General features: G+C 37.1%; 1 protein-coding gene across 1 annotated transcript in view; it reads right to left on the minus strand.

Moving 5' to 3' along the window:
• The window catches only part of ST18 (ST18 C2H2C-type zinc finger transcription factor), a gene marked incomplete at its 5' end in the record, with an annotated part of 68894 nt that overhangs the window by 27206 nt on the left and 27034 nt on the right, over nt 1-14654 (minus strand). The window contains 5 exons of the mRNA XM_080610901.1: nt 5828-6039; nt 9089-9294; nt 10685-10789; nt 12288-12378; nt 14145-14279. Coding sequence (XP_080467027.1) covers nt 5828-6039; nt 9089-9294; nt 10685-10789; nt 12288-12378; nt 14145-14279 — 749 coding nt within the window. The remainder of the gene's footprint in view (nt 1-5827; nt 6040-9088; nt 9295-10684; nt 10790-12287; nt 12379-14144; nt 14280-14654) is intronic.

The raw sequence follows: 14654 nt of genomic DNA on the forward strand, positions 1-14654 counted from the left end.
GAAGGCTGGGTTGTGTGTTTGTGAAGTAGTGTACAGATGGGGTTTAAGTGAGCTCACAGATGCACACAACAATTAAATATAGTAATGGAAAAATATCCCCTTTTGCCCATCACAAGATGGATCACAGGTTTATGGCATGGCTTTTTATTCAGAATAGTATAAAAGAGCTACCACTTTGCTGCCTTCATAGCAAACTCCAAATGGCAGAGCAAAAAGAAAGGATAGTCAGAGATACTACTCCAGTTTTCATTCCTACTCTCATTCCACCCTCCTCTCAATATGTCTCCTTTGCTTGTTTTACCACGTTTATTTTTACATTATTTTTAAAATGGAACTAAAAAGACAAAAATGGCAAATGGCAAAAAACCCTAGAGCAGTGCTATGACATGCTGACAGAAAATGGCATTTACTATGCTTAGCTCAGACTTGTAAAGGCTGTGTTCTCAGTGAAGGCAAGATCTTGTTACTGTTGACTCTACTGCATGTGTGAACAGGCCTATATTTATCCATTTAGCATGACATATTTAAAATATAGCTACCAAAACAATGTAAACTGTTTTGATTCTTCCTTAAAAGCATAAGTAAAATAAAGATGCAAATGTATCTTATTATTTCCTAACTTATGTAAGTTTGAGGCTGTGTAAATCTTGGGAGTCTGATTTTGATCTTATTTACATTTACACTGGTGTAAACCAGGAAAAAAATCCACTGAAGCAATGATGAAAAATCAATGAGGGTGAGAGGATACACACAATAATTAAATTCAGGTTACTCCTTATCTACTCCCACATCAGTGACAGTGTAATCACCCCCACAGTTTTCACAAGCAGCTATAAAAAAGATTCCAGAATTAAAAAGGAGAGAAAAAAGACAGAAACATATTTTCTTTATTCCAGTATCTATTCAGTGAAAAGATAGAGTACAAGTAGCACTATACTATGAATATATGTCTAAAATGAAGACTAATATAAATATGCTCCATCTGTGGTGGTGTTCAAGGCCAGGTTGGACAGAGCCTTGCGTGACATGGTTTAGTGTGAGGTGTCCCTGCCCACGGCAGGGGGGCTGGAACTAAATGATCTTAAAGTCCTTTCCAACCCTAACTATTCTATGATTCTGTGATTCTGTGTAAACAAAAAATGGTCTCTACCTTCTTCAAGTGCTTTGTACTTCAACATAAAACTTTTTCAGCCTCCCTTTTATGACATATATATTACAGAATATTTTTGAGTACGTTCTTAAGTCTTGTTCTTAGAACTGAACTACATCAACTAGAACAATAAAGGAAGTAGGGTTTTGTGGCAAATTACTCCTGCATTTTTTCATATGCTTTTGGTCCATCTGATCACTCACAACATTTAATACTCTGTAGTATGTCTCTAGTAATGATTACAAGTTAAGCTTTATCTCATATCTGGACCAGAAAGAGTGAATTATTGTGTCTTATTTCAAATCTGTGACCTTACAGAGATTGTATCATTACATATAAGGGGGTTTATGTATCCTTTGGTCAAGCATCAGCCATGCAACCTAATACTAAGTGAGTGCAAAGATACATCATCATCAGTGATTCTGCATTTCCATTAGCAGTTCAGTCTAGTTGGGAAAGCTCGAAAGAGCTCTTCAGTTCTGGTATTTGGAGTAATTCAGAAACTAGTATCTTGCCATGTATATGAATACTATTCTTAATACAACACCATCCAAAAGAGTACAGTTTTTTTATGCCCAGCCAATAAATATACATGCACCTGAACCTCAGTTCTTCTGACTTATATTTAAGCAATTGAGTTCTTCTGCAGCAAATTAAAATACTAATTTGAGTCAAAATAAGAAAATTTGTAACTGCCCAGAAACATCTGAGACAAAAAATGAAGTCACAGCTTCAGCTCAGAGCAATTCACAAATTAAAAAATGCCAGCCCAGAATGTACTCGAGGAGCAATATGCACAGCAGTATAACAGGATGGTACCTAGTGATACTCTTGGCTGATTTTTCATCCTGTATTTAGGTTTTTAGGTATTTGGAGTAAAGGACTAGCTGACAAACGTGCTGAGTACTAACTACATTGTTGAAATAATTGATGTGATTATCACCATCATCAATATCCAAGAATGGAGAGATGACATAATTTTGTTGAAAACGAGAATTTGAACTTTAAACGATTTTAGCAATTGTCATTTTTTTTGTTTTCTTTCAATGCATAGAGTGCATAAGCCGTTTTGTCTAGACAGGTGGAAAAAACACCAAAACAGTCAACAAAATGTTTGGCAAGCACTAATGATGAGGATACAGATAAACTGTATTGCTTGCAGCTACCTCTGTGAGGCATGAATGTGGTGAGGGTTGTAAATAGGGAAGATCCGTGGATGTTACAATGATGTAGACTCTTGCACTATGCTAGAAGTTGCAGGCTAAGCTGTTGAGGGCAATCCTTCTAACTTCAATGCAAGCTGAATCAAGCTACATAAACTGCAAATCAAATGCAATCAGGAGACTGGTTAGGGGTACTGGTTGTATGATAATTAGGCTGATCAGGATTATATTCAGGGGAATAGTTTACTCCAGTACCAGGTGGAGATTGAAAGGCTGATAATGTAAGATTAATGTGGTTTTAATTATTTTTTGAAAGCAGTATCATCAAGGTATCTGATGATGCTAGTATTTTGTATGCAGCTGATAGATAATTCATAGATAAAATTTAAGATCCATTTTAATACTCATTCCAAAACAAATTTATTCTTTAAATTGCTTAATTTATAAATTCATAATTTTAATCTTGAGATAGTTGGCAGATCACCTTTGTACATTAGATAGTTTTGGAAGTTTTGCTTCCCACTGGTACTGTTAATGTGCAATCTGTTTTCTCTATCCTTGCTACCCTTCCCTTTCTTTTTTTGGCTTAAACTCTCCCTTTCGAACTGATACATAATGTATTTGAAAGTCTCTCAAAGTAATGAAATTTGGAACTGTGCTGTAAAACCATACTTCTTCATCTCAGCATTACCTATATTTACAGAAAAGTAGTTAATATTCAAGGTAAAAAAATCCAATTCTTACTAAAAAATGGACAGCACTGGAGGTCAAGAAATAAAATTTGAGACAGAAAGAGAAAAAACCTACTTATGAAATACACTTGTGCTAAAAAATGTTTTGGTGTTTTCCTCATCTGTTTAAGCAAGGCGACATAAGCATGCCCTGAGTGAATTCAAGAAAATGACACTTTCTTTAAATGTTTGTAGTTCAACTTCTGCTTTTAAAACGTAGAAGCAAAACCTTTAAAGCTCTGACAATTGCATAACTTGCAAAGGATTTCCACCAAGTCCAGGAAACCCTCTGCCGCCCCCTTGTCCTTGCTCTACCACCACACTGCCTTCCACCTACAAAGTGTCATGGCTTGGATTGCTGGGAGACTGCCTAATGCTACTGCTATAAGAGCAAACACCTTTACAAGTCAGCAGTTTTGACCTGCTAAAATATAGATGATGCTAATCAGTCTTTCTTATGAAAGGAACAAAAGATTGTGGCAAAGGGCAGGGCTGAGAGGTCTGGTTTTATGGGGCTCTGAACACAGCCACCTCACAGGTATTTTCAGACGGTGAACGTGTGTGCTATCAGGATCAGAAAGAGAAATCATTAACTCTGTAGTCATCTGTTGATGCTGCTTTGTTTGAGTCCAAGCACTGATAAAGTATCAAGAGATGTTTTTTATAATCTAAAAATTTGTAAGATATTCTAACAGTTAAACATTTACCCTTGTGGCCAATACCAGCCACACAAAAAAAAAAAAAAAAAAAAAATCAGAAACATCAATAAATAGATAGTAGCCTGTAGAAAAAAAAATAGCCTTATTTTGTCCTTCATATTATAAATCAGAAAGCATATTCATTGAAAAGGGCCTGATGATCTATTTCCACAATTTTTTGTTTGAATCCTGTATGATAAAGCTAATAGATAGCCAAAACCAAATAAAAAAGGGTTTTGTCTGGTTTTGGCCACCCAATCTGTTTGGGACTTACTTGCCTGTGTTCTGGCCAGAAGCTAATTCCAATTCTTCTGTCAGATGTTTTGTAGCACTATGCCCTCTAGAAAGTCTGGCAAAAGTGGAGGCAGGGAGACAGCAAGGTATGGAGGTGATTTTCTTTTAGACTGGATTCCCGGCTGTGAAAAAGGAGTAAGCTATGTGCCCCAAGTGTCCCTACATATCGTTACGACTATGTTCACTTCTATTCAAACCTTCCCCATGATTTGGCAACTGTGAAGCAGGTACAGAGGAGAAAATCTTTGGGTTATGCCTGGTCCCTTTACTGCTCTTCTCTGGCAAGAAAGGTCTATTGCTGAGGTCAGCCAAAGGCTGCAGCAGCAATTTAATCCAGCCATTGGCATCAGTTTCCATTTCCTTGCTAGAAGTCTCTACTGAAGACTGGTGGAAGGAGATTTTTGCAGCAGATATCAGGCATGGATCAGTCATCTGAGAAAGGTTCTGTGAGCACTTGTTGGGATTACAGGGAATGCATGTGGACACACCCTGAAAAGTCTACCCCTTGACATGTCCCAACATCAACCTCAGGATCCAAGACTTCACAAGTAGAAATCAAATGCAGCAAAACAAGGGATAACACTCTGCAAAGGTTCAAGGCTTGGAATACCTAACAAGGTGTTGCTCTGATGGTAAAAATAATGGTTCCACTCAAAGAATAATTGCCAACCTCTTAGCAATGGTGAATGAAAGCCCAACTAAACTGCAGACCGGCAGCTGTGGAAGCCACCTCTAAGACACACTGAGCTAAAATAGACTAGGTAAAGTGACACTGACTTACAGAGAAATAGGTCATTCGTCTTGTGGAGCACACATAATGACTCAGAGTCCCACAGCAGAAGCACACTTGCTACTCTGTGTTTCAACAGATACTCCCCTTTTTATTTCCCAGTGGTTTCTTCTCAAGTTCTTGTAATGGCACCCTCTCATCTACACAGAGCTTTAAAAAGTTTCCTTGCAGTGGAGCATGTGTGACTTTACTAGAAAAAATAATCAACAGTGGTCCCACAACCACAGTCATCAGAAGAAAATCTTGTCTATTTCGATCAGCAACATAATACTGTGTAATGGCACAGAAACTAAGGCTCATAGCTCACACAGTACCATTTGTAAATCATAAAGATCTGTGAGGAAACGCAGAGCAGAAACTAAAACATGAAAGCCACACAAACATCTACAATATTAGGCAGCTTTCCATTATGACAGACTTGCCCAAATTATCTATCTCCAAACGCTGTGGGCCTGATTCTCCTTTCTTGCCAGCAGAAAGGAGAATTTTACCAGTCAGTTGTTATTTCCCTCCATACACCTTGTTAAACTGACATGAACTCCAAATACAACAGACTCGATAGGTGTAATTCTGTTCCATTTCTAGCAAAGTATCATTTTAATTAAGAACAGGATTTTTTTCGTTTTTTTTAACCAACCTCCAAATTGATTGCTTATGGCAGGTTTCTGAGGGAGGAAAATTCCCTCTTGAAATAGTTCTAACTCATTATCTACCACAGATTGTTGATGGATTTCAAATAACCTTCTTTTTTCCTCCCACAAAATTCCCCCCTTGTATTTAAGGCTCAATTACAAAAAGAATTAACAACATAATTCCTGCTATTTATTTATTTTTATCAGAACTGGTCACTGCATTACTAATTTTTTCTCTGTCTCTCTTCAAAAGAGCATGCAAACAGAAGCCTCTTTTTTTGGGGATTTAATGCAGTCACTAACATGAAAGACAGTTTATTCGCACAGTTCAGTAGCTAGCACACCCTCCAGGTTCTTGGACTACCCTACCTTGGCAGACAGACTCTGTGGTTTGTTGGAGAGGATCTCTGCTGCTTCCCTGCAGCGGGTGGAAAGGTTCAGGATAGCAGCAGCTGCTGCTATGTGGGTGTCTTCACTACATTGACCGTAGCTATAAGAGTTGGCATGGCAAGGGCTCTGTGTGTGGGCGCTAGCACTAGGCAGTCGATTAGAAAATTTCACTGGATTTGAAAAATGCTTTGCTGTTGAAGAGAGATTTGATTAGCAATCGCACGTATGAGATTTTTCCCATTAAATAGTTTTGTTTCTCAGACTACGATTTCATAGCATTAAAATGTTCAAAGAATACATTTAAGACAATCCATTTCCTATTGGCAGTAAGGGTTTGCTGCAAAAATGTCTTCAGAAACACAATAATTTCATTTCTATCTGACAAATACACATTTTTCAACAAAAAGCCCAAGACTTTTAGTTAGATTTTACTCATTCTTTACTCATGCACTGAAAGCAATGATGTCCAAAGAAAGACTGAACAAGCCTTAGTGTGTTATCCATCATGACCTGAAAACACTGGTGGGCAAATGCAATTGTAAATGTATGCTTATAAAGGATTTCTCTTGGAGGTCTATTGTGTAAAAAAACAGCAATGGCTTGTCCAGTCTTAGCTAAAACAAACACTGCTTACCCTACTTAAATGAGTAAGACTGTTATTTAAATAGTTTTGCTTATGTAAGTAAGGAGAACAAGACCACGCTCTTGAATGAACCAGAGCAATCCAGATAAGAACATTACTTGTAGGAATATTCAGTTCTGATTTTGTGGAAATTTTTAGGAATTTATGTCTACACTTTAATAAATTAAAAAAATATATTGACAATTAAGAACCAGAATATAACTGATCTTGGCTCTCTGTCTTATGTTGGTTATTATTTTGAATAATATGCAGATTTATTAGGCACAAAGAGGTCAGTTGAGAATAAAAATTAACAGGTGAACAGAAAAGCACTTTCACAGACAGAAGCGGTATGTGTAGCTCTTTGTTTTTTTTCTCCATCGTAAATATTTATTCTAAAACAGGTAGAAAGAACTCTGCTCTCTGGATTTTAGATTTTGAGATGTTGCTAACTGTTACAGGAAAAGCTCAGCACCATGGTTTCAGCTTTTAGGAAGCAATAACTACTTCTTTTGTCTGTAGCTCTCACAGCATCCTACAAAGATAAACTAAGCAAAATCCAATTTCTCAGCCTACACCCAGATAAAACAAGAACATTTCTGTGTATGGCCATCTGCTTGCTCTGTAAAGATCTGAGCCCCAAAGCTCTGTATCCCTTTGGATGTAGAGCTTTAGACAAGTGCATTTTAATGCTAAACCCTACACAAGTCACTGAAGAACTCATCTATCCTCAAACTTGGGATGCTCGAAAAGAAATGCTTGTTTGTGCGTACTGACTGTAGCTGAATGCCATATTCAGTTGTTCCAAGTACTAGAGGCATCTCAGTAGAGCAATACATAAAAGCCTCATGATTCAGTTCTCCCTTTCTCCAGTGCTGCTGTAAAACTGAAGCACAAGCAAGAAGGTCTACATTTTTAGCAGTTACCACACCTAACTTCAAATTATAATTAAAGAACAAAAAAAAGTGCATGTTCCGTTATGCACCCTAAAAGATAAAAAGAAATTTTAAAAAAGCATGCTATGAAAGGTGAATGTTTTGTTAACAAATCAAGTTTGTAAGTGCAGAATCTACACAGGGCTAATGATGGGCTTTTGGCTAGCTACATATTTACATAGTACACTAAACCAATCACCGCATCATCAGCTTCTTATTGTCAACTTTTGTATATCTGCATAGTTAAAGCACTCACCTGCTCTTTCACTTTCACCTTTCCATTAAAATAATAGCTGCACACTGCAATCTTTGCAAGAACAACAGGCTGCAAACTTCAGCCCTAATATACATTATCCATAAATTGCATATGTATGCATTTGCGTTTGTATAAAAACATTTCAATAATTTTGTCCTTGAAATGAACCTGTGAAATAGACATACATCTGTGCAAAGAGACAGCTAATAGAGGATATTCAATTTTACAAACAAAATTGGAAAATCTGCCACCCAAGAAACTGGCAATGCACATATTTGCTTTCATTTGAACAAGCCTATTTTCCACACCAGATAAATATCTACTTTTCATTTGCAATTTTAAAGAGGGTATTTACATATATACACAAACACATAGATACCTACAAACATATATGTGTGTGTGTGTGTACTTGGAGAGATACACTAATAAATATATAGATATATAAATTTTATAAATATATAAAACATATATAATATTATATTGAATTAGAAGCCTACTGTATTAATTGCATTAATTATATATTACTAATTATATTAATTATATATGCATATGTACTTATACATAATTTTCTGCTTTTCTGTTCACCTATAAATGTTGTCCTTTGATGGGATAAGTGGGACGCAATTTGTTTTTCTTTTTTGCTTCTCTTTATGATTTTTTTTGTCATGAACGAAAGAAGAACCAACTAAAGTGTCTTTTGTCACATTGTTTTGGATCTATTTTCTTCTAAACACAAATACAGTGCAATGAAACACTTTTTTTCCATTTCCCTCATGGCAACAGAATCCTTTGTTTCTCTGAACTAAAAAGTATTTTATAATGGTAAATACAATGACAGAATCTTGCTGAAGTTTCCCGTGGAGATAGTGAATAGCATCTGCAATAAGTAATCAGTGTTCACACCGTGGTATCTCATTTGTACAGAGTAGTACCTCAGCAAATTTGTAAGTGATGCAAGCAGAAGAAACTTGGTAACAATTTGATGCATTGAATATGTCTGCAATACAAATATGATGTAGTACAGAAATACGAGATTTGAAAATTAATTCAATCCAGGCCTGGAAGTAATGCAGCCAAAGTGCATGGTCATCTAGGAGGAATAATACCTGTATGAATACATCTAAAAGGTATTTGAAATGCCTTTAAAACCTAACTTAGATTTCTTTGTGCTACAATTCATTATGTGTTGTGCAGACACATTCCATGGGACTCCTCGTGGCAGCATCCTATCAATCACATGGCATTCTAGCATTCTATATTTAACAAACAAGTTATTACATTTAGCATTGTGGACACAAGTGGTTAAATATGCTACCTACTGAGATTTTTTGAATTCTAGGAGTTTGAAAGCAAAACAAACAATGACAACAAAAACCATCATTAACAGTTTGCCCATTTTCCAAGAGATAATAGATTTTCAAGCTTACATTCAAGGAACTGGGGTGTTTTTCGTCCTTGTGCAGCAGGTGCTGTTGTGCGTTTGCCGAAGACTTGTGCATCAAAGCTGGCATAATCAAATGGTACTTTCCCAAATTTCTCCTGCTCTTTCGCCAGAGTGGCTCTGGAGGAGGTGACTGGCTGTGAAGTTCTGTAATTGTACTGAGATACCTCAGGCTGCTTTGCTAAATTTGTCCTGCAGAGAGGAGGAAAAGAATGGATGAGAAAGACAAGAATATCTTTAATTAACCTTTTCTTGTAAAATAGGATACAGTTGCATCTCAGTATCAGAAAGTGTATTGTTACATGTAAAACTTAATGGTAGGTGTATATAAGAAACAAATAACGTACATGTGGTGGCTGACCTGGTAGTTAGAGTATTTTGACTTTATAAAAGTTCAAAGCTGAGGACATAAAAAAGTTTAGTACCCTCTAGTAATGATGTGGACTACTTACAAGAAAGATACTTACTTCTAGATTACTACTGCAGCATGGTGCTTCCTTTATTTCTAAAAATTGTCTGTATTTTTACTAGGCAAAGGACTTGTGGTTTTATGGATCACTGTTGTTCTCACGTTACTGTGAACGAGTATGGTATAAATATAACATAAGATGATCCAAAATAATTGCTTCTGTTATTTGGGAGGAACATATGATAGACGTGTGTTATTCCATTTAGCTACTGTTCAGTAACTACTTGTCTTTAGTAATTTCCTAAGGACTTTTCACATGCAGAGTTAAGGCACGTGCAGTTGGCAGACACATGGACATAATATTCTGTAATGGCTCTGAAGGAACCATTAGAGCTGATCATGTCAATAATCCACAAATTAAAGTGTCCCTAAATAGACCTGAATATAATAGGTTGTAATGGTCGTGGTGCCAATGATGTGCAAATTATGCATGTCTGTAGGGTCCATATAACTCTCAAACAAAATACAATTGCAATAAAAAATGTTTCCTCTTTTTGATGCCATTATATGAAAAATAAATTAAACTAATTAAACCAATAAACTTAAAATAAAGAAACTCAAAATATGAATTATTTAATGGTGAGGAAACAGAATGAGCAGAGTTCTCAACCCTTTCAGGTAACATTCTACTTACGGGATCACTGGAAGATATCTCCAAAAAGGATCACAAAATAGATGAGGACTGAGCTGCTAAAAGTTCAGTAAGGTCAAAGTGATCTTTAATCAAGTTTCAGTGGCCATAATATTTTGGTCAAGGAACACTTCTTGAAAATTATTTAAAACATTTCGGTAAGATGAGAAATTTGGTTTAAAAAAGAAAGACATTTGAGAACCATTAAGTAGGCTATGTGTGTTAAAGTAAGATTTAGTACACCAGATTTGATTGTTTTTCAAAAGATTCATGGTCTTTAATGCCAGCCACATGCACAAGAACCAGCAGAAAACTGATGATGAATTTTGAGATACAGAAAGTTATTTAGCTTTACAGAGCTTCATCTTGGCAAACCGAGTTACTCTCTGCAGCTGAAATCTGAAATGGAAAAAAGACTGAGGTCTGATCAACAGAATTTGTGCAGAAATACTTTGGATAGACTAGTTTCTGAGAGTTCCTACCTGTGAGTCTGTTCGTGGCACTGCCCAGCTTTTGAAGAATCGAGCTGGCTCTTTTCCTGTGACATTGCCAACTTTTCAGCTGCAGCGATTGGACAACCAGAAAGGCTGTTTAAAAGCAAGGTGAAGAAAAGAAAAAAGAAGGAAAAAACCACAAACACATGTTAAAATAAAATCTTAAGTAAAGGAAATGTGTGCTGTGGAACCCACTGACATTGAACTTTTCTGGTGCTCTGTGCGTCAATGAGAGCTGCTGCTACTATAGTCCAGATTCATATGTTTTGCAATCCTTAATGCAAAGGATGTGAAATCTCTATATCTGAGGTGATATGTCTGGAAACTGAATCATGGAGGAGTTTTCTACAGTTTGGCTTTGATGTTTTGTGGCTGGCAAGTCACTAGTAAATTTTTTGATAAAGGACATTTAGTCAGCTAAACCATGCATATAAGCCTCCTGCTGACTAGAAGTAAAGTGAATTTGGGAAAAAAATAGGGGTATAAGAGCAACTGTTACCAAATAACATATTTTGTCATTTCAGGTTGTGCCTGCTTTTTTTTCTATTTGCTTTATTAAGTTAGAACATGTTTTCTTTTCCTATTCTTGAGTTGCTTACGATACAGCTGATGTGCTGCAAAGATGACAGGAAACATGGTGAAAAAATATTCCTTATTTATTCTTATATATGAGTTTGCAATCTCTCTGGTAAAGACTAACTTCTAGTATTAAAGACAGTAACATAATATGATAATCCTTGGGTTTTGTACACTCACACAATAACAAATAAATCAATAAGCAGCAAAAAAAAGCAAATCCCAAAAAAAATCAGCTCAACAAAGAAAGCTGGTTTTGAAATTTTTATGTCCCGAGTTTGATTGCAAGATTGACATTATATTTTTCAAGAAGCACTGATGGAATGTTTTAGCTTGCTGGCTTCCATCAGAAATCTGTACCGACAAGAGCCGTGCTGACAGCAGTGGCTTGCTGAAGATAGAGCGTGTCGGCTCTCTGCCTCACCTGCAGCCCAGCTGTGGTTCCCCAGCTGTCTGTTTGGAAGGCTTTTCTCAATTTTACTTTATCCCTGAGGAAGTAAGTTAAACAGACAGGAGTGTTCAAAGCAAGAAGATGGCATTCCTGAGGGTAATAAATGGAGGCAGTTTTTAAAATGATTCTAAAATATTCCACTTAAAATTTTCTGTTTTGCTGAAGGGCAATGTGCCTTGTTGGGAAGTTCCTGCCAAGGGCTACCATGTATGTGATGCAGAATGAAGAAGCTTTGATTTCCTCTCCATTTTCCAGTTGTAGCAATAATAATTTCATTCCTAGCCCTTGTACATGATGATGTTTCACTGTGAAGACTGTGATGAAATTGTAGCTTGAAATCTCATCTGTGAAAAATACTAGTGGAATTTATCATCCTCAGTGCTGCAGCCATTTTTTATGCAATGAAATTTAACACAATTATTTGGTTATAAATAATACAGGCTTCCCTTGCATTTCATAGGCATTCTGCAGTGTAGTTACATGACATCTAATTCCAAGATATGCCCATCAGTTTACTCTCCAGAACATGTTATATTTTAAGTGGACAGGAACTTTTCCATCTACCTTCTGTGTGTGTTGCGATTGCTGTTAACATGTCCTCTTCCAGTGCATCCCGGGGTGGGGCACTTTAAAACATTTTCATGCATGGCAAGAACTAAAGGGAAGAAAAAAAAAAAAAGTGATAATAACATACATCAATTAAAAATACATATATTGAAAAAATAAACATTTCTTCTTTGGACTCAGATTCTCAATTCTGCCACATTTTGATCACAAAACAAAATGAGAAGCAAAGAACCTACAACACAGCACAGCTGGTGCCTCCAGCATATACCAGTTTATCCCTATATTGCTGTAATGTGGCATTCCACATGCATATCATTGTTTCTGGGGACTTTAAAAGAATAAAGGTGGAAGTTAGCAAGAATGTTACAACATGAAGCTCTTTCCTTCTGATTCATATATAACTAACACAGGCAACTAGAAGATGAGTGTGATAGAATAGCCCTGGGCCACATAGTCATGCTACATATAGCATATAGCTGCAGACCCTCTTGGCTCAGGGAAGATGACCTTTCAGGTACAGGAAAGCTTTTTATGCCTCACAAATGAGAAAGATGATCTGATCTGAGTGTATCCTGTTAGATACCTTCTGATATCTGAGCTGTGCTGAAACTACTTTATACCAATTGGTCATGCTCCCAAGCAGTGGCTTATACTCTCAGCAGTGGTTACAACTTCTTGCATGTACATTTCCTATGCCCTTTGGTATGGATCATCTTTACTAAGACTGAGATATACATCTGTGTTAAACAGAATAACTTCTTGTATGTCCGCCCTTATGACTTCAGTACTGTGTTACCCCTTTGGGTGCACAGTGCTTCAAAAAAGCTGACTGATCAGTTGACTGGTTTGTTTTGCCAGAAACAAAATTATAATGTTTTGGGGTTTTTTGTTCAGCAGAACACATTGATTGGAAGTACAATAATTAACAAAGACCTGTTAATTTTAACTTTTTAGAAAGCTAATGTTGCTAAGTCCTTCCAAATGCAGCAGCCTGCTTAACTCAGCCGGTGCTTCCATAAATACAGTTTACTGTCAGATTTAAGAACAGAGAGAGCTACAGTTAGGACCAGGACATTGGTAAAGTGCAAGTATCCTTTTAATTTGTTGTTATGCACGTCACCACAAAACAAAAATAAAAAAATCTGACTAACTAGATTGTTTAAACAAATAGTTTCACATCAGGTTTTGGCTTATTATGCAGCATTTCATTGTATCACATCGCAGGATTACACGCACACACAAACCAATGTAATCAGATCAGCACAGTTAGAAATAAGCAGGGAAACAGGCTAGACTGGACAAAAAAGGGTTAGCATGACACAGTCATACAAGAGAGATGTGCTGTGGACTGATGCTGGGACGTACTGATGGAAGTAACCTTTTTAAGCTCAATGGTAAGGAAGACACTGGGAATATCTCTGAATAGGCATGCCCAGGGCTATCACTTATTGGCTATGAAAACCAGCAGCTCTAAAACAAGCAGGTGACTTCTGTGGGCATGCCTTAGCAAAAGCATGGGCAAGCAAGATCTTGAAGAGCCATGAGACCCCAGCAAGCAGGTCTGCTGGCAGAGTGAGTATAGTTAGACTCTGATATTCTTCTTCCCAGGCCGTCCGAGGAACCTACTGCTGTTTGAAATGCTCTACTGCTAAGGAGTATTTCAGCTTCACAAGTGTGAAAAGTAGCACTGTAACTAAGACCTGGACAGCAAAGAAGGGGTGATATCTTCTCTCAGCCTCATTCTGCAATATCACCCAGAAAAAGTGGGTTTCTTCTCCAGTGTGAGCACATACTACCCACAAGATGAGGCCAGATCCAGCTGTTAATTCTGGACTGCAGGGTGATGATACTCACTTTCTAGTGGCACTCTAACTTTATGTGGACAGCCTGAGAGACTGCGGTGGTGAGGGTACAGCCCAGTCACATGCCCTGTGCCATCACATCCTGGGATGGGACATTTGGTTTCTCTCTTTTCAGGCCTGGGTGAATCTGCAGAGAAATCAGATAAGGTTTTCGTTTGGTTTTAGCTGCTGTCTGCACTCAGCTGAGTGATCCTAGCAGTGTGATATTCTCTATTTTATATTTCAGATGTAATTCCTACACAGAGTTTTAACAGAGACATATGTGATTTAAGCATCACTTTTGGTTTTCACAGTGTCCTTTGAACAATGGTTCCCCCCTCCCAATATGCCATTTATGTACTAAACTGTAGAGCGTTAGGATTGCAGTGTCATTTATTCCATTCAGAGCCTCAAACAGGACAGAAGCCACAATCCAATAAGCCAGAAAACTTGCATCATCAGCCAACAGCCAGATCTATAAAGGAATAAATACAAAAAGCAGAAACAATCTTTTACTCTGTTA

Source organism: Psittacula echo (genome assembly GCF_963264785.1).
Source record: "Psittacula echo genome assembly, chromosome: 2".
In the NCBI taxonomy this organism is placed as follows: Eukaryota; Metazoa; Chordata; class Aves; order Psittaciformes; family Psittacidae; genus Psittacula; species Psittacula echo.